This window comes from Kogia breviceps, chromosome 12 (assembly GCF_026419965.1).
Source record: "Kogia breviceps isolate mKogBre1 chromosome 12, mKogBre1 haplotype 1, whole genome shotgun sequence".
In the NCBI taxonomy this organism is placed as follows: domain Eukaryota; kingdom Metazoa; phylum Chordata; class Mammalia; order Artiodactyla; family Physeteridae; genus Kogia; species Kogia breviceps.
The window spans coordinates 68,111,108-68,130,661 of NC_081321.1; the positions used below are offsets into that span (position 1 = coordinate 68,111,108).

The window sequence follows — 19,554 nt, forward strand, 5'->3', positions numbered from 1 at the left end:
CTGCTATAATTTTTTTTCATCATCTGTGTTCAAAGACTATGGGTAAGATGGTATCCCATCTTACCATTATAATGATGTTTTCCTGGTGCTTAAATTACTAGTTGGATGCATTTCTCCGAAGTGATTCCAGTGTAAATATATTTTCATTTACTAATGCCACAATCAAAGCACAACTTTGGGAGAGGTGAGGTGGGTTGAAAAACAGCCTGGCTATTAGAAGTTTCCATTGAGCCATACTTTGTTATGTTGGTGGTGGGATGGGGGCTTGGATATAAAATACATATGGTGTTCTGCCTATTAAATTTGAAGATAATCAATTTATTTTACTATATGTTTTTCATACTTTGTATTTTTGTTACTTTTATCTTTCAAAAAGATAAGGATTCAATTTTCTATGGACTCATAGTGCCAAGGCCTATTCGTAGCGTGTGAATGTTGGTTTGCAGTGAAAGATGAAACTTGGTGTGAAAATATTTATTGAGTATTTGCCACATGGCAGGCACTGTCTTAAACGCCCTACGTATACAAACTCATTTAATCCTTGTCAACACACCCAGGAGATATTATTCTCCCCCATATTACAGATGAGTAAAAAAAGGCACAGAGTGTTAAATTACAGAGCACAAAAGCAAATTTGGGATTGAAAGAGGCTACACATTTTTATGCATTAAAAAGTGATATCTCAAACCCCCTTTCATTCTTCATATACAGCTATTAATTACCTAAATAAATAGATCTTGACACACATGAGCCTTCTCATCCTCATCTTCTAGTTGGGAGAGACTCTGATTTCAGGACCTGACAACCCATCTCCTTATGGGAAAGAAAGAAGACAAGAGAAGCATCCAAGTTTGAGAGATAGGTCTGTTTGAGAGCCATGCTGTGTGGGCAGCTGTTAATGGGGTGTCTTATAATATTGAGAAATCATGATTATTTGTAGTGAAACATAAAGAGTATACAGAAAGTGTCGATTTTTAAGTGTGACTGTGTGAAAACACTGTTACTGATTTTCCCATGTATGAATTTATTAACAGGAAAGGTATAAAAGAACATTATATGTGAATAAACCATATATACTTAACTGTTTTAAGAAGCAGTGTTTACTGATACATTCTGATGACTATTAAGCCTTTTTATAGCTTTGATCTACTTAGTTACCTTCTTTTTTATTCCCAGTTCTTCTATGTCATTTATCAGTGTTTTAGTATTTGAATGAAGTCTTTAAGATGATTTCTTACAGTTTCTGGTTTAGTAAGTATACAATAATTTCAGTCCATGAAGACCCCTACCAAGATTTGAAAGAGCTTCAAGTCTCTGTAGGTGATCTTAAGATAACATAGTTCTTGGCCTTAGGATGAACTGTACATGTATATCAGCTTTGAGACATAAAAATTTTTGTTTTAGGCTTTCATTGTATTTAACCCCCTAGTTTGATGAAATGTTGGAGTATAAAGGAAATAAATTTGCTTTCTTAAAAATGTTTTAAGAGAGTTTTTTCTCTCATTGTGGTACTTCCTGACGGCCTGATATTATGTCATATATAATTGGAATGACACTCAGCCTGAATACTTCTTTTTCTTTTTGGCAGCATGGGGTAACCTTGGAAATGTTCTCAAGAGTCAGAGCAAAATTTCTGAAGCTGAAAGCGCATATAGAAACGCTTTGTATTACCGAAGCAACATGGCTGACATGCTTTATAATTTGTGAGTATGCATTGCTTTCTCTGGTTTGGTTCATCTTTGAAACATGTGGCGAGAGGGGCTATTGATTTAACTGCTGGAAATGGAGATGATGGTAGCTGATATTCTGAAATAGTCTTTTCATGAATCATGCCTCTGAGTTTAGTAAATGGATGGTATTTGTGATTTCTGTTTTGGGCCACATATTGCTATTCATGTGTATTGATATAATATGGCTGAGATTTTTTTTTTTTTTGAAGTACTATGTCATATAACATAAAAATTGGTTTACATGCTTTAAGCTTTTTTTTTTTTAAGTTCACATCATTAGTACTTGGTTGGGCTCATCAAATAAGGCTGCTATATGTGATACTCAATGTAATTGATATCTTGATTTTTAAAAATAGATTTTATCCTCTGTTAAAGAATTGGTGGTGTCAAAGTATATATAGAACATGTACTAAACCTGGGGAGTTATCAAATAAGATAATGTTTTTCTTTTATTTTTCCACCCCCTCCTCCAAAGGTAGTGACAATTAGGTTGGGATAATGGGATAATTTAGAATGCCTGTGTATGTTGGGTTAGAAAAATCCCTGGGGAAAAATCTGTTCTGTTATTTGAATGGAAAGCCCCGGGGGCGGGGGGGGGCGGTGCAGTTAGATGTGAGTGGATAAAAGCAAATTAAACTGAAATCCTTTTTCTGTTTCTTGTATTTATGACACTCTTTTATTTATTAGTAATAGAAACTTAGTCTAAAATTGCTTAAACACAAAAGAGAATTTATTAGCCCCCCATAACTGAAAATTCCTGGGGTTGACTAGATGAAGGCACAATTAGATCCAGGTGTCTTATTATGTTTCGGGTATTTGTCTCCATTTTGTGTCTTTGGTTTCTTTTGGGTTCACTCCTTTCTCTGTGGGACTCTAAGTTAATGAAATATCTCATGCACCTTTATGCATATAGACTCTTCTCAGTCTCTGAAGGAGTTGTCTTGGTGTCTCTATTAATCCTGGAAAAAGATCTCTGACTGACCTTTCTGGGATCATAGGTCGTTTCTTAAATGAAACTTTGGGCCATGTGTCCAGGGCTATAATAGCCCTGACAGTGCCTCTGGGGTTGGAATAGAAAGGAGGAGGACCAGTTCCCTGTAGGAAGGGACCAGGCATATAAGATGTCTACTACTTGTGTTTAATGACTGCTATGTAATATTGACAATATTAAACTAATTTGTCAGCTTCATTTTTAATGTGCATTTGTGTTCTGGTTATGTCTAATCTTTTGTACTGGCTAAATCTAAAATACAGATGTAAAAAAAATTTTTTTTAAAACCACCAAAATATCTAGTTTTTTTTTTTTTTTTTTTTTTGGTGGTACGTGGGCCTCTCCCTGCTGTGGCCTCTCCCGTTGCGGAGCACAGGCTCCGGACGCGCAGGCCCAGCGGCCATGGCTCACGGGCCCAGCCGCTCCGCGGCATGTGGGATCTTCCTGGACCGGGGCACGAACCCGTGTCCCCTGCATCGGCAGGCGGATTCTCAACCACTGCGCTACCAGGGAAGCCCAATATCTAGATTTTTTAGGGAAAGCAGACGAGATGAGCTCAGTTTAACTTCCTCTTTGTACATTTACCTTTTCTTTAACTTCCTAGACTTTAACCCTGGGGTCTCAGTCTCCTGGCCTGTAGTCTAAATTAGGTCAGCATGTGTTTTGTGTTGACCTGCACAGTGTTCAATTTTCTCTTTTTTACCTGGGATGCCTTCAGGTGGAGCACTCCCTCTCCAGTTTACACACCCCTGATATTCACTCTCTGCTGTGTTTCATACTTCGTCATTTTCCCCGAAGTAATTTGAGATTGCATCTTTTTCTTTATTTGAATGGATATATCTAGATACAACTACAAAGGCTTTCCCCCCATGTCTTCTTCATCTAAATAATGTGATGTTCCTATATTACTGATTAGTATTGATTATTGAATAGTATTTTTATTTCATGAAAAAGAACCTTATCAGTTTGACAAATTTACACATTCTTTTTTTTTTTGCCTCTGAAAGTAATGTTGTCAAAGGGAACTCTTGCCTTGCAATATGGGATGCCAATTTGCTTCTGGTGCCCATTCTTCATAGGTTGTCAAGCGAGAAAGTAGCTGAACAACCAGCATCTCTTCTTTGAACTTGTTTTTCTCTCTCTCATCTATAGCCATTGGTTGAAAAGTTACCTACCTTCTGGTGTTACTTATTGGGCAAGGGTTGAAAGAAAAAGGAAATGTGTCCAACCAGGCTTATTCTTTGCTGAGAGGAGAAATTTATTCAATTAGATGAATATACTTTACATGTAATTTAAAAGCTGCATCTTATAACTTACTCTGTGGATGCATATGTAAACTGTGAAAGCATATAGATACATCTCCCTAAACCCTAATGAAATATTCTTGCTGAAGAAGTGGTTATTAACAAGATTTGGTTTCTTGCCCCCTATTTGTAGGAAAAGGGATATGGCATAATGCCATTTATAGTTTCAAAATAATTTTACTACTGTGACAGGTGTTTTTAACTATACTTAACTGTTAGCTCAAATGGAGGGGCCTAAATTCCATAAGAAATGTCGACAATAATTTTGAAGGATTACATAACCCATGTGGTTGACAGAATTCTGATACATAAATAATTATGTTTCAAAATAGGTGAGTTATTCAATGATTTTTAATCAAATATTAATAAGACACACCAAGATAGATACTTTACAACCTGTAATATCATAAATATGTCTGGCATCATATGTCCCTAGGAGCAATCTTTTTTTTTTTCTGTTTAATTATATAGTTAGGAAAAAAGCCAGGTTTTCTCATGAACAGTTAGAGACTATGTGGCAAATAAATTTTTTTTGAGATATATATATATATATATGCTATTTTCATCACAATTTTTTAAAATTTATTTTATTTATTTTTATTTTTGGCTGCGTTAGGTCTTTGTTGCTGTGCACGGGCTTTCTCTAGTTGTGGCAAGTGGGGGCTACTCTTCGTTGCAGTGCATGGGCTTCAGTAGCTGTGGCATGTGGGCTCCGTAGTTGTGGCTCATGGGCTCTAGAGTGCAGGCTCAGTAGTTGTGGTGCGTGGGCTTAGTTACTCCGTGGCATGTGGGATCTTCCAGGGATTGAACCCATATCCCCTGCATTGGCAGGTGGATTCTTAACCATTGTGCCAGGGAAGCCCTCATCACATAATTTTTTCTGACATACAGAAACTGCTCCTTGTTCTGTTTCAAATCCTGAAAGAAAAGGAGTTTGCTTTGATCAGTTTTACCAGTAAACTTAACCCAACCACATTCCTTTGTGGTAGCAGCAGGTGTTAATCACATTTCATATTATCAGTTAAAGTTAAGTCTCTTAAAGATGTTTTATAACCAAAACCTGAAACTAATGAAGCTATTATGTAAGTTAGCATGAAATACTCATATTTATTAATGAGTTTTAGAAGCTGTTGAGAATCATAAACTCCTGTTAGTTCCTCTACTTAACTTTAAATCAGTAACCTAGATTTTCTTGAACACATTCAATGTTCATAGATCTACGTGCTTTGTAAATTATTGAACAAAATTCCTATTGCTAGAAAATTTTATTAGGAATATAACTTGGAGACATGCATCATTATGTAACTTCAAAACAATAATTACTAAAGAGAGGTACACTACCACTGGCCAGACACAGGATGATTCTAAGAGGACAAGGGTAATCTTTAAATTAATCCCTATAATTTTATATTTATGTTTATATTTTAAAAATATAACTAGCATGTCTAAATATTCTAGGAGAGAATAGAGAAAAAAAGAATGATTTGGAAAAATATTAAATAGGCAATAGTACACATAATATGTGGTTATATCTGAAGTTTAGGAAACATTGTATTAAAAGATTTTAAAACTGAGGACTTTTTTTACAGGATTAATACCAAGTTGTATCCAAGAGGTACATATAAATGGTTATATTTCTTATTTATAAAACGATGGAATAATTTTAACTTTTTTTCTTTCAGAGCAATTACTTGAATTACTTTTATGTGCCAACCACTTTTCTTAGTTCCTTACGTATGTTATGACAGTTTATCTTCACATGAAATCTACAAAATGAGGAAAATGCAGAGGTAATTTGTGTAAGATCACCCAAACAGTAGAGGAACCAATATTTGAGCTTAAGATGTTCTGACTCTATAACCCTGCAGCAACAGTATTTTTGCTCAAGCTGGCAGAAGTAAACCAAGGGTATGGGGGAAAAAAATCACAGTATACAGCTGTCAAATTCAGAAAAAAAATTAGTTCAAATCACTTTTCATATAGAAATAAAATACTCGGAATTAAATCTAACAGAAAGTATAAGTTAATTTTTTTTATGATAGTTTACTGAACTCATGCTGTAGAATTTTGAAGATACTGCAGAAATTGTTTTTAATTGTCTAAATCCATTAATTATCACATTGTTTTAACATCACTTCAATCCATAGTTACAGATTATAGACATATAAAGTGAAATTTAAAACAGTGCTTAGGTTCTACTTTTCTGTGTTGAGGTATAATTGACATAAGATTTTATTAGTTTCAGGTATACAACATAATGATTCAATATTTGTAAATATTGCAAAATGATTACTACAGGAAATCTAGTTAACATCTGTCACCATACATTGTTACACATTTTTTTTCTTGTGATGAGAACTTTTATTTAGCAACTCTCTCTAAGGAACTTTAAAATACGCGCTATGGTGTCATTAACGAGTCACTATGCTGTATATAGGTTACATCCTCAGGACTTATTTATTTTATAACTGAAGTTTCTACCTTTTGACCCCCTTCACCCATTTTTACCTACCTCCCCCCAGTTCTACTCTTAATAGCAATAGATGTAGTACATTTATTGCATAGCCTTATATTTAACCTTTTATTCATATTATCAAATTTATTAAAATTCAGTAGTTCCCACAAGTAATTTTAAGACCAGGTTTAACAGATCTGCCTTATGATGTTGATTTCTCTTTTCAGGTATAATAAATTTTCAGGGACAAAGCAGATGGACCACCACTCAGTGATTTACACTGGCAAATCTTATAAATACTTAGTCGACTTTCAACCTTTTACCTGCACCACTCACTGCCATTTGAAATACAATTGATTTCTCGTCTGAAAAATGCTCTGTTCTTTCACTGTTATAGATTTGTCCCAGTCAGTCTGTTCCAATTGCCACCTAAACAGGGAATTCAATAGAGCGCTGAATATTTCATTAGGCATTAGATTTCAGAATGCAGATGATAAATGTAATGTGGTTTAATCAATTCTTGATTATCTTACGTAACAGAGGGGATTATTTCTGTGCATAATAGAGATTTTGTCACCATAAGTTAGTTGTCATTTTTGTTCTGTAAGCATCTAAGTAATCATCTAATCTGAGAAGCTAGGAAAGGAGCAATACAATAAACTAATAAGTTTAAGGGAAGTAAAAAGAAAATGTTAATGAAGTAGAATATGGAGAAACAGTGGGAAGTAATGAATAAATGTAAGAGCTTGTTCTTTAAAAGATCAACAATATATGGCAAAGGTAATGGGCAAAATAGAAAATCTCAAATATACAGTACAATACTGAGAATGAGAAAGGGCCTGCATCCAGATGTATGGAGGCTTAAAATAACAGAATATTAATTATGTATATGAAAATCTTAGTAATATGAGTACTTTTCTGGGAAAACATAAATGATTAACATTAGTCCAAGAAGAAGTAGGCAACCTGAATCAAAAACCTGGGAAAAATTTGAAAACCATATTAAAGAATTTTCTCTCCAAGGAACCAAGTTAAGGCATTTCACAAGTAAGTTCTGTCAAGTCATTAATCAAATGGTATTTCTTGCATTAGTTACACTTCTCGCTTATTTTTTGTGAAGCTAGATAAAACTGATAGCTAAAGGTCTGATGATATTTAAAACCAAAATACAAAAGAGAATAACAAAACTCAAAAAACAAAACAAAAAGCAAACAAGCAAGAACCAATAACAGAACCAAAACAGGCCAATAGACTTATGAATATAAGTGTAGACATATCTTAAAATTAATATAGTGGATGCAGCAGCATATTAAAGATTAAAACACCACTATCAGATGGGATTTATTCTGAGTTTTATAGTGGAGTATTCAGCACCACAATTCAATTGCTATACTCTTTAAATTTAAAAAGTCAGAAGAGGAAAAAAATTATGATCATTTCCAGAAGTGCCAGGAAGGCTTTCGATCAACATCTGCCTCAGAAAACAAGACATAAATAAACTAGGAATAAATAAATACTTCTACAACATAAAGATTATCTGTCTAAAGTTATAGAAATACCATATTTAATATTGAAGTACAATGGTTATTACCATTCATAGTCAGCTTCATGAAGTAGTGGCAATTTCTTATTGGTCATTATGTCTCTCCAAATCTACAGGAGTTCTGACTATATTTGTTGCTTTTATAAGTGAATTATGAAATTCATATCAGAGCAGAGGAGATTCCATTTGTCACTATAAGTGGTAAGATTAGTAATGGGTATTAGCCACATTCTTTGAATTGTGTAAGTACATGTTGATCATTGTCATTAAACAATTCTGGGTTATGACAGCCTTCTTGAATTAGGTGTCTAGAGTCGTTATCTTGAAGTTTCGGAAACAAAGACACTTATGTTAGCGATGGTTTGTGTATTAGTTTCCGTAACAGTACTGCAAATTAGGTGGTTTAAAATAATAGAAATTTATTATGGCACAGTTCTGGAGGCTAGCAGTTCACAGTGAAGGTGTCCACAGGGCAAGCTCCCTCTGAAACCTTTAGGGGAATCCTTCCTTACCTCTTTCCTGTGGTTTGCTGACATTCTTTGGCGTTCCTTGGTTTGCAGCTGCATGACCCCAGTCTCTGCCTTTGTCATCACATGATGATCTCCCTGTGTAACTTTGCCTTCCTCTTATCTGGATACCAGTCATATTAGGTTAGGGGCCCACCCTTGTTATCACATTACAGCTGCAGTGATCCTTTTTCCAAGAAAGGACATATTCTAAGGTATGGGTGGTTACAACTTCAACATACCTTTTTTGGGAGAGACGTAATTCAACCAGTAGCTGCCTACTGGGAGCTTCATTTTAAGAGGCAAAGTGACACATAGTGGTACCATTCTATCTATCCCCAGTACCAAGCACAATGCCAAGCACATGAGTTTTTAATGGGGGGTGGGGATTGAGGAAGCTAAAAATTTGCATAGAATTTCAACAAGTTTATATATCTCATGATGCCTAGAACTCTGTCTTCAAAGGAAGTCATTTAGGAGGATAGAGCAGTGAGGGAATGCGGGGTGCAGAGTGGCCACCATAGATCTAGTTCTAATGAGAGATTTTTTTGTTTGTTCAGGACCAGCTTTTGAGGACCCTTGAGAGGTTAGAAGGATCAGAGATTACAGAATGGAAGTGGTGGGACTATCTGATAATGGGGCTGAGCCATTCCTTGAATCCCCGTTGAAAACAAGGCATGAGAAGCCTGTGGAAGTGAGGTCTGTAGAAATGAGGGGGAAAGTAACCCTTGGCCAAAAGGCTTGAGTTCAGGGCAGGGTTTCCTGTCAAGTTCCATGGATGTGTGTATGTGTGTGTATAAAGGATGGAGGGAGGTGTTCAAAGGATACCAGGTAAGCAGACTGGTCTCCCAAAATAGACAATTCAGGAGAGGCTATCAAACAGGAGGGCCAGGAGGTGCTTGCCATATCTGATATCAAGTGAATGGGACTGAGAGATTTTGGTGAAATTCCGTTGGCTTGGGGTCACCAGAGATCTGGATACACAACTCATCTGGCCCTGTAGTGATTCCTGGAAGGAGGTGAGACAGCTTGCAGGTACCTACCTACCTGTTCACACGGCAAGAGCAAAGCCTAACACTTACTACATACTTTGATTTTGTTTTAATTGATAATTTTTACCACTTAATTTATACTCAAATAGAATCTCGTTGAAAACATTGAAACAGTACTGAAGAATTAGGAGTAAAGCATAAAAATTATTATTGCATCCTTACACATCTTTTTCCCTTCTCTAGTATATATCTTTTCACTTTTTTCATAAGCATTTCTATATGTAGTTACAACATGTAGTTATACAAGCATACTTTTAACTTTTTACCCTGTGTATGTACATCACCAGTGATTTTTTTACTTCTGGATGTATATACAAATGTGTCATAATTTTCATGACCGTCTCTGCTTTCATTAACATTACATTGTTTCAATTGGGGCTGTTACATAGACAGCATTAATAAATGTCCAATGGAATGGTTTCAAAACTATGTTGCTTCAAAACCATGTTTCCGTACTTACCAGTGGAGTTTATTTTGTTTATTAGCTCTTTGTAATTTTCCTGGGATTTAATTGTTCAGGTTTCTTGCCTAGTTCTTTATTGAGAAGTTTTTTCTTGTTGATTTGTGGGGTTTAAGGTGAAAATGGGTCCCTCCGCCGCACTTACATGTATAACACAAACATCTTTTCTGCAGGTATTTTCTCCTAGTTTTTGCTTGTATTTTTACTTTTCTTATGATAATCGTTATTGTATATAACTTGAATCTCCCTCTATATATATCTAAAAAAATCCACAGACCCTTTCCTTTAAAACCTCTGTAATTTTGTGTCTCTATGAAAACCATTCATAGGCCAATATTTTTTAAAGTTATTGTCCATTTTTTGAATAGTTTTAGAATTTTTTTTTTTTTCTTTAGGTATTTAGTCCACGCTGGATATATTATTTTTTGTATTAAGGTATTCTTTTTTTTCCAAAATGAAAGCTAATGTCCCCATAATAATTTATTGAATGCTTCTCACCTAGGCTAACTTTGTATGTAACACTGGAGTCATTGTCATGGGCTTTATTTTGGTCTTTTGGTAACCCACGCCAAGAACAATTTGTTTTATTTACTGTAACTTCTAGTATATTTTATATTTTAAGGCAAGTTTCCCATTCTTCTTATTTATTTTCAAGCAATTCTTGATTATTCCTCTGTGTTTTCTCTTTAATATGAACATGATCATAGCCTTGTTAAATTGCATTAGAAGTCTGGGCTTTTAGTTGGTTTTCCAGTGACTCTATGTTCAAGTGAGGTAAACTGACATTGTTATACTCTTCAAGTTTCCCTTCTAGATATGTGTATTTCTACATTTATTTCAATTTTTAAATTTCCCATATTGAAAATACTGTATTTTGGTTCAAAAAGGCCTCACATATTTGAGGTTGATGTATTCTTTTTCTTTTTAACATCTTTATTGGAGTATAATTGCTTTACAGTGTTCTGTTAGTTTCTGCTGTATAACAAAGTGAATCAGCTATATGCATATGTATATCCCGATATCCCCTCCCTGTTGCGTCTCCCTCCCACCCTCCTTATCCCAGTCCTCTAGGTGGTCTCAAAGCACCCAGCTGATCTCCCTGTGCTATGCAGCTGCTTCCCACTAGCTATCTATTTTACATTTGGTAGTGTATCCATGTCAGTGCTACTCTCTCACTTCGTCCCAGCTTACCCTTCCCCCACCCTGTGTCCTCAAGTCCATTCTCAACATCTGTGTCTTTATTCCTGTCCTGCCCTTAGGTTCAGCAGAACCATTTAAAATTTTTTTTTCAGATTCCATATATATTTGTTAGCATACGGTATTTGTTTTTCTCTTCCTGACTTACTTCACTCTGTATGACAGACTCTAGGTCCATCCACCTCACTACAAATAACTCAATTTTGTTTCTTTTTATGGCTAAGCAATATTCCATTGTGTATACATGCCACATCTTCTTTATCCATTCATCTATCGATGGACACTTAGGTTGCTTCCAAGTCCTGGCTATTGTAAATAGTGCTGCAGTGAACACTGTGGTACGTGACTCTTTTTGAATTATGGTTTTCTGAGGGTATATGCCCATTAGTGTGATTGCTGGGTCGTATGGTACTTCTACGTTTAGTTTTTTAAGAAACCGCCATACTATTCTCCATAGTGGCTGTATCAATTTACATTCCCACCAACAGTGCAAGCTGGTTCCCTTTTCTCCACACCCTCTCCAGCCTTTATTGTTTGTAGATTTTTTGATGATGCCATTTCTGACTGGTGTGAGGTGATACCTCATTGTAGTTTTGAATTCCATTTCTCTAATGATTAGTGATGTTAAGCATCTTTTCATGTATTTGTTGGCAATCTGTATATCTTCTTTGGAGAAATGTCTGTTTAGGTCTTCTGCCCATTTTTGTATTGGGTTGTTTGTTTTTACGATATTGAGCTGCTTATATATTTTGGAGATTAATCCTTTGTCAGTTGCTTTGTTTGCAAATATTTTCTCCCATTGTCTCCATGTTTTTTATGGTTTCCTTTGCTGTGCAAAAGCTTTTAAGTTTCATTAGGTCGCATTTGTTTATTTTTGTTTTTATTTCCATTTCTTTAGGAGGTGGGTCAAAAAGGATCTTGCTGTGATTTATGTCATAGAGTGTTCTGCCTATGTTTTCCTCTGAGAGTTTTACAGTGTCTGGCCTTACATTTAGGTCTTTAATCCATTTTGAGTTTATTTTTATATATAGTGTTAGGAAGTGTTCTAATTTCATTCTTCTACATGTAGCTGTCTGGTTTTCTCAGCACCACTTATTAAAGTGGCTACCTTTTCTCCACTGTATTCTCCTGCCTCCTTTATCAAAGATAAGGTGACCATTTGTGTGTGGGTTTATCTCTGGGCTTTCTATCCTTTTTCATTGGTCTGTATTTTTGTTTTTGTGCCATTACAATACTGTCTTGATTACTGTAGCTTTGTATTATAGTCTGAAGTCAGGGAGCCTGATTCCTCCAGCTCCGTTTTTTGTTCTCAAGATTGCTTTGGCTATTCGGGGTCTTTTGTGTTTCCATACAAATTGTGCAATTTTTTGTGCTAGTTCTGTGAAAAATGCCAGTGGTAGTTTGATAGTGATTGTATTGAATCTGTAGATTCCTTTGGGTAGTATAGTCATTTTCACAATATTTATTTTTCCAATCCAAGAACATGATATATCTCTCGATCTGTTGGTATCATCTTTAATTTCTTTCAGCAGTGTCTTATAGTTTTCTGCATACAGGTCTTTTGTCTCCTTAGGTAGGTTTATTCCTAGATATTTTATTCTTTTTGTTGAAATGGTAAATGGGAGTGTTTCCTTAATTTCTCTTTCAGGTTTTTCATCATTAGTGTGTAGGAATGCAAGAGATTTCTGTGCATTAATTTTGTATCCTGCTACTTTACCAAATTCATTGATTAGCTCTAGTAGTTTTCTCGTAGCATCTTTAGGATTCTCTATGTATAGTATCACGTCATCTGCAACAGTGACAATTTTACTTCTTCTTTTCCAGTTTGGATTCTGTTTGTTTCTTTTTCTTCTTTGATTGCTGTGGCTAAAATTTCCAAAACTATGTTGAATAATAGTGGTGAGAGTGGGCAACCTTGTCTTGTTCCTGATCTTAGAGGGAATATTTTCAGATTTTCACCATTGAGAACAATGTTGTCTGTGGGTTTGTCATAGATTACCTTTATTAATGTTGAGGTAGGTTCCCTCTATGGCTACTTTCTGGAGTTTTTATCATAAATGTGTGTTGAATTTCTCAAAAGCTTTTTCTGCATCTATTGAGATGATCATATGGTTTTTATTCTTCAGTTTGTTAATATGGTGTGTCACATTGATTGATTTGCACATATTTAAGAATCCTTGCATCCCTGGAATAAATCCCACTTGATCATGGTGTATGATCCTTTTAATGTGTTGTTGGATTCTGTTTGCTAATATTTTGTTGAGGATTTTTGCATCTATATTCAGTGATATTGGGCTGTAATTTTCTTTTTTTTTTTTTTTTTTTAGTATCTCTGTCTGGTTTTCGTATCAGGATGATGGTGGCTTCGTAGAATGCATTAGGGAGTGTTCCTTCCTCTGCTATATTTTGGAGGAGTTTGAGAAGCATAGGTGTTAGCTCTTCTCAAAATATTTGATAGAATTCATCTGTGAAGCCATCTGGTCCTGGGCTTTTGTTTGTTGGAAGATTTTTTTTTTTTTTTTTTGCCTCTCCTGTTGCTGAGCACAGGCTCCGGATGTGCAGGCTCAGCGGCCATGGCTCACGGGCCCAGCCGCTCGTGGCATGTGGGATCTTCCCGGGCCAGGGCACGGACTTGTATCCCGTTCATCGGCAGGTGGACTCTCAACCACTGCGCCACCAAGGAAGCCCTTTTGGAAGATTTTTAATCACGGTTTCAATTTCAGTGCTTGTGATCGGTCTGTTTATATTTTCTGTTTCTTCCTGGTTCAGTCTCTGAAGGTTGTGCTTTACTAAGAATTTGTCCATTTCATCCAGGTTGTCCATTTTATTCACTTATAGCTGCTTGTAGTAATCTCTCATGATCCTTTGTATTTCTGCAGTATAAGTTGTTACTTCTCCTTTTTCATTTCTAATTCTGTTGATTTGAGTCTTCTCCTTTTTTTCTTGATGAGTCTGGCTAATGGTTTCTCAATTTTGTTTATCTTCTCAAAGAACCAGCTTTTAGTTTTATTGATCTTTACTATTGTTTCCTTCATTTCTTTTTTATTTATTTCTGATCTGATCTTTATAATATCTTTCCTTCTGCTAACTTTGGGGCTTTTTTCTTCTTCTTTCTCTAATAGCTTTAGGTGTAAGTTTAGGTTGTTTATTTGAGATTTTTTTCTTGTTTTTGAGGTAGGATTGTATTGCTATAAACTTCCTTCTTATGACTCCTTTTGCTGCATCCTTTTGCTTTGGGGTTGTTGTGTTTTCATTGGCGTTTGTTTCTAGGCAGTTTTTTATTTCCTCTTTGATTTCTTCAGTGATCTCTTTGTTATTTAGTAGCGTATTGTTAGCCTCCATATATTTGTATTTTTTTTTACAGTTTTTTTTCCTGTAATTGATATCTAGTCTCATAGCGTTGTGGTCAAAAAAGATACGTGATACAATTTCAATGTTCTTAAATTTACCAAGGCTTGATTTGTGACCCAAGGTCTGGTCTATCCTGGAGAATGTTCCATGAGCAGTTGAGAAGAAAGTGTATTCTGTTGTTTTGGGATGGAATGTCCTATAAATATCAATTAAGTCCATCTTGTTTAATGTGTCATTTAAAGCTTGTGTTTCCTTATTTTCATTTTGGATGATTTGTCCATTTGTGAAAGTGGGGTGTTAATGTCCCCTATCATTATCCTGTTACTGACAATTTCCCTTTTTATGGCTGTTAGCATTTACCTTATGTATTGAGGTACTTCTGTGTTCTGTGCATAAATATTTACAGTTGTTATACCTTCCTATTGGACTGATGCCTTGATCATTATATAGTGTCCTTCTTTGTCTCTTGTAATAGTCTTTATTTTAAAGTCTGTTTTGTCTGATCAGAGAATTGCTACTCCAGCTTTCTTTTGATTTCCATTTGTGTGGAATATCTTTCTCCATCCCCTCACTTTCAGTCTGTATGTGTCCCTAGGTCTGAAGTAGATCTCTTGTGGACAGTATATATATGTGTCTTGCTTTTGTATCCATTCAGCCAGTGTTTGTCTTTTGGTAGGAGCATTTAATCTATTTACATTTAATGAAAGTAACCGATATGTATGTTCCTATTACCATTTTCTTAATTGTTTTGGGTTTGTTATTGTAAGTCTTTTCCTTGTCTTGTGTTTCCTGCCTAGAGAAGTTCTTTTAGCATTTGTTCTAAACCTGGTTAGGTGGTGCTGAATTCTCTTAACTTTTGCTTATCTGTAAAGGTTTTAATTTCTCTGTCAAATCTGAATGAGATCCTTACTGGGTAGAGTAATCTTGGTTGTAGGTTTTTCCCTTTCATCACTTAAAATATGTCCTGCCACTCTCTTCTGGCTTGCAGATTTTGTGCTGAAAAATCAGCTGTGGACCTTATGGGGATTCACTTGTATGTTATTTGTTGCTTTTCCCTTGCTGCTTTTAATATGTTTTCTTTGTATTTAATTTTTGATAGTTTGATTAATATGTGTTTCAGTGTGTTTCTCATTTTGTTCTTCCAGCATGTTACTCTCTGTGCTTGTTGGACTTGATTGACTATTTCCTTTCCCATGTTAGGGAAGTTTTTAACTATAATCTCCTCAAGTATTTTCTCAGACCCTTTCTTTTTCTCTCCTCTTTTGGGACCCCTATAATTCAAATGTTGGTGCGTTTAATGTTGTCCCAGAGGTCTCTGAGACTATCCTCAATTCTTTTCATTCTTTTTTCTTTATTCTGCTCCATGGCAGTTATTTCCACTATTTTATCTTCCAGCTCACTTATCTGTTCTTCTGCCTCAGTTATTCTGTTATTGATTCCTTCTAGAGTATTTTTAATTTCAGTAATTGTGTAGTTCATCATTGGTTCTTTGCGCTTTAGTTCTTCTAGATCCTTGTTTAATGTTTCTTGTATTTTCTCTGTTCTGTTTCCGAGATTTTGGATCATCTTTACTATCATTACTCTGAATCTTTTTCAGGTACGTTGCCTATTTCGTCTTCATTTATTTGGTCTTGTATGTTTTTACCTTGCTTCTTCGTCTGAAACATATTTTTTTGTTGTTTCTTTTTTTTTTTTTTTTTTTTTTTGATGGGTGGGGCTGTATTCCTGTCTTACTGGTTGTTTTGCCTGAGGCATCCAGCACTGGAGTTTGCAGGCAGTTGGATAGAGCTGGGTCTTGGTGGTGAGATGAGGACCTACGGGAGACCTCACTCTGATTAATATTCCCTGGGGTCTGAGGTTCTCTGTTAATCCAACGGTTTGGACTCGGAGCGCCCACCACATGAGCCTGTGCCTGACCTCTGGCCTGGGAGCCATGATCCTGCAAGATTTGTCATGTGGTTAAAAAAAAAAGGAGGAAAGAAAAAAAAGAGAAGTACAATATCAAAGAGGAAAAAACAAAATAGAATTAGAAAGATAAAAATTATATTAGGAAAAATAAAACTATAATTGAAACAACAGCAACAAGGTAAAATTAACCCACAACAGAAAAAAGAAGAAAAACAGTGGGTGGGGGGCAACAAGCCAAATAGAGAGAACAATAACAAAGTATAAAGAATAAAATAAAATTAGAAAAATAGGGCTTCCCTGGTGGTGCAGTGGTTGAGAGTCCACCTGCTGATGCAGGGGACACAGGTTCGTGCCCCAGTCCAGGAGGATCCCACATGCTGCGGAGCGGCTAGGCCCGTGAGCCATGGCCACTGAGCCTGCATGTCCAGAGCCTGTGCTCCGCAACGGGAGAGGCCCACGTACCACCCCAAAAAAAAAAAAAAAGTTAAAAAAAAATTAGAAAAATAAAAGATTTATTAGAAAAAATAAAAATATAAAAGAATCCACAACAACAAATCAGCAAGGTAAAACAGAACTCCAGTCTAAAAGTGGAAAAAAGAAGGAAAAAATAAAAAAATAAGCCTTGGCTATGGGGGCAGAGTTTAGGGTGGGGCAGAAGTTAGGTGGGTGGGGCAGGACCTAGGCCGGTGGGGGTAGTGACTGGGGGTAGTGACGTTTGAGCATGGGGCGGGGGCCTTGGCTCAGGACCCAGTAGACTGGAAAAGTCCCTGGGGGCAGGGCCTAGGCTGGGAGACCTTCAAGCATGGGTTGGGCCCTCTGCTTAGGATCTTTGTGGAAGGGGAGAGGCAGCATTTGGAAAGGAGGGCCTCTGGAGTGTAGAGTTCTGGCGTTTGGAGGTAGGGCCCTGAGTGTGTGCGGGTGGGGTTTGGGCCCAGCTTGTTGGGAGGGGGTCTCCGAGTGTAGAGGTGGGGCCCTGGGTGGGGGTGTAGGGGCGGGGCTTGGGTTCTGCATGGCCAGAAGGAGGCTCCGAGGGCAGAGGATTAGGCCTGGGAGCCCAACAGGCTTCCTGGTGCCTAAATGGACAGGGAAATCTCTGGCCCATTTCCCTTTGCTCCCCTACCCCACCTTCTCCCCCAGAGTCTCCCCTGGCACTGCTGGACCCCTAACCGTGAGTGGGTCCCGCTGGGTGTAGGAATTACTCCCTTACCCCAGCCCCCCTCAGGGGTTCCTGTCCCCAAGGTCTGACCTTTACTTTTGCTCCCCCTTCCCTCCCTCCCACTCCCTCAGGACCCATGTGGCTGGACGGGACCTCGGTAGGCAGAGGATCAGGCCCAGGATCTCAGCAGGCTCCCTGGGGCCCAAGTGGGCAGGGGAAACCTGGCCACGCTCCCTTTTGATCCTCTGCCCTCCCAGTGGTTCCCCAATTTCACACTGCAGGCATGTGATCCCTTCCCCTCCCCCAGCCATCGCTCAGGGCTGCCAGTCTCATCCCGCCTCCACTTCTCCTCCCCCTTCACTCCCCCCATGCCCCACATCCTACCTGGTTGCTGGGGGTTTTTCCCATCCCTTTAGGTGTCCACAGTCCCCCTCTGGTGCCTGGTAGGTGCCCTAGTTGTGAGGAGATGCGAATTCTGCGTCCTCCTTGTATGCCATCTTGACTTCTCCCTGAGGTTGATTTATTCTAATTTTTTCAAAAAAGTATTTTTGCTAATGTGAATTAGATCCTTTTTTTTCCCCTCATTACACTTTAAACTGGTTGAACCTGATTATTTAGATTTTATTTTTTCAAAAGATGCCTGATTCCAAATTTTGTTGTTGCTCTATCATAAATCTGATTTTTAGTCGAAGGTTCTTTCTTGGAATTTTCCTAAATATGTTATATTCTTATTTGCTGGAAGGCCTCTGCACATGCTGTTTGTTTTGCCTGCAACATTCTCTACTGTTTTCTCCTCTTATGACCTCTTTAAACCCTGCTCCCTATCCTTTTAGCCTAGCCTGATACTTATACATACCTATATACTTCTCTGGGAGGATTTCTCGATACTTTTCCTATTTTCAGAGTTGGAAGAAAGATAGTTGTTACCAATTGTCACCATAATACTAATATCACCATAAAACTAATACTTGGCTCTTTTTAGTGTGGATCATATTTACATATGTAATCCCCTTAATCACAGTGTAATCTCTTTAAGGCCAGGGATTGTTTAGGTACCATTCCATCCCTAGTACCAAGCACAGTGCCAAGCACATGAGCTTTAAATTATATATATGTTGAGTAAGAAAGTAATAAGTCAGTTAAGTTATGATTAATAAACTAATGAATGAGTTAATAAACTATTAAATGAGTTGATTAATGAATTCACTAATGAATGAAAATCAACAAAGTTCAAGTTTGCTGGACAGCATTTCCTGCCCATTATATGTAGCCAATCCACTTCCTTCTCAGCTCATGTTACTGGCCATGTTCACATGCTTGACTCTTCATATTAATTTATTCCACAACTTTTTCCATTATACATATCTATGAAAAAAGTCACTGTCCAAAAAACATAAGAATAGTAAAATTCCCTCACATTGAGTATGGTTATTGTATACATCCTGATGTGGGATAAGGATTCTGGAATAAATCATCTGGTATCAAGACTTGAGTTTTCTTTCCCTTTCTCCCACCAAACCCAAAATATTTTCTTTGTTACAAACATATTGAAAACTGTTTTTCAGAATGGTAAGAGAAGATAATGGATGTTACATAATTGGATAACCAACCAAGGGATGTTTCAGCACAACAAATTCTGATATTTTCATATGTTAATCAGAAAAAAATTAAACAGTAAATAATGAAGCCTATACTTCTATTCTGATTTATTAAAACTGTGGTGCTTCATGGTTCTTAAAATAGTAATAGTCCCTTTAAAATCCTACTTGAGATGTATAAGTGGCTATGCAACTGATTTCTCTTTATAGAAACACATTATTTGTGTCTTTTAGTAATATTCAATTCTAATTTGTAGACTTCCTGTAACATTACCATGTCTACAGGAAAAGTGGATGAACCAA

At 36.7% G+C, this 19,554-nt stretch overlaps 1 protein-coding gene across 4 annotated transcripts in view; it reads left to right on the top strand.

The window, feature by feature from the left end:
- Positions 1–19,554, top strand: part of TMTC2 (transmembrane O-mannosyltransferase targeting cadherins 2) — an 804,716-nt gene that overhangs the window by 223,881 nt on the left and 561,281 nt on the right. For all 4 annotated transcript variants that reach the window (XR_010835847.1, XM_059080819.2, XM_067009832.1 and 1 more), the window contains one exon: positions 1,589–1,703. Coding sequence is in view for 3 of the 4 variants with exons in the window: in XM_059080819.2 (XP_058936802.1) it covers positions 1,589–1,703 (115 nt within the window). In the remaining variant the exon portion in view is untranslated. The remainder of the gene's footprint in view (positions 1–1,588; positions 1,704–19,554) is intronic.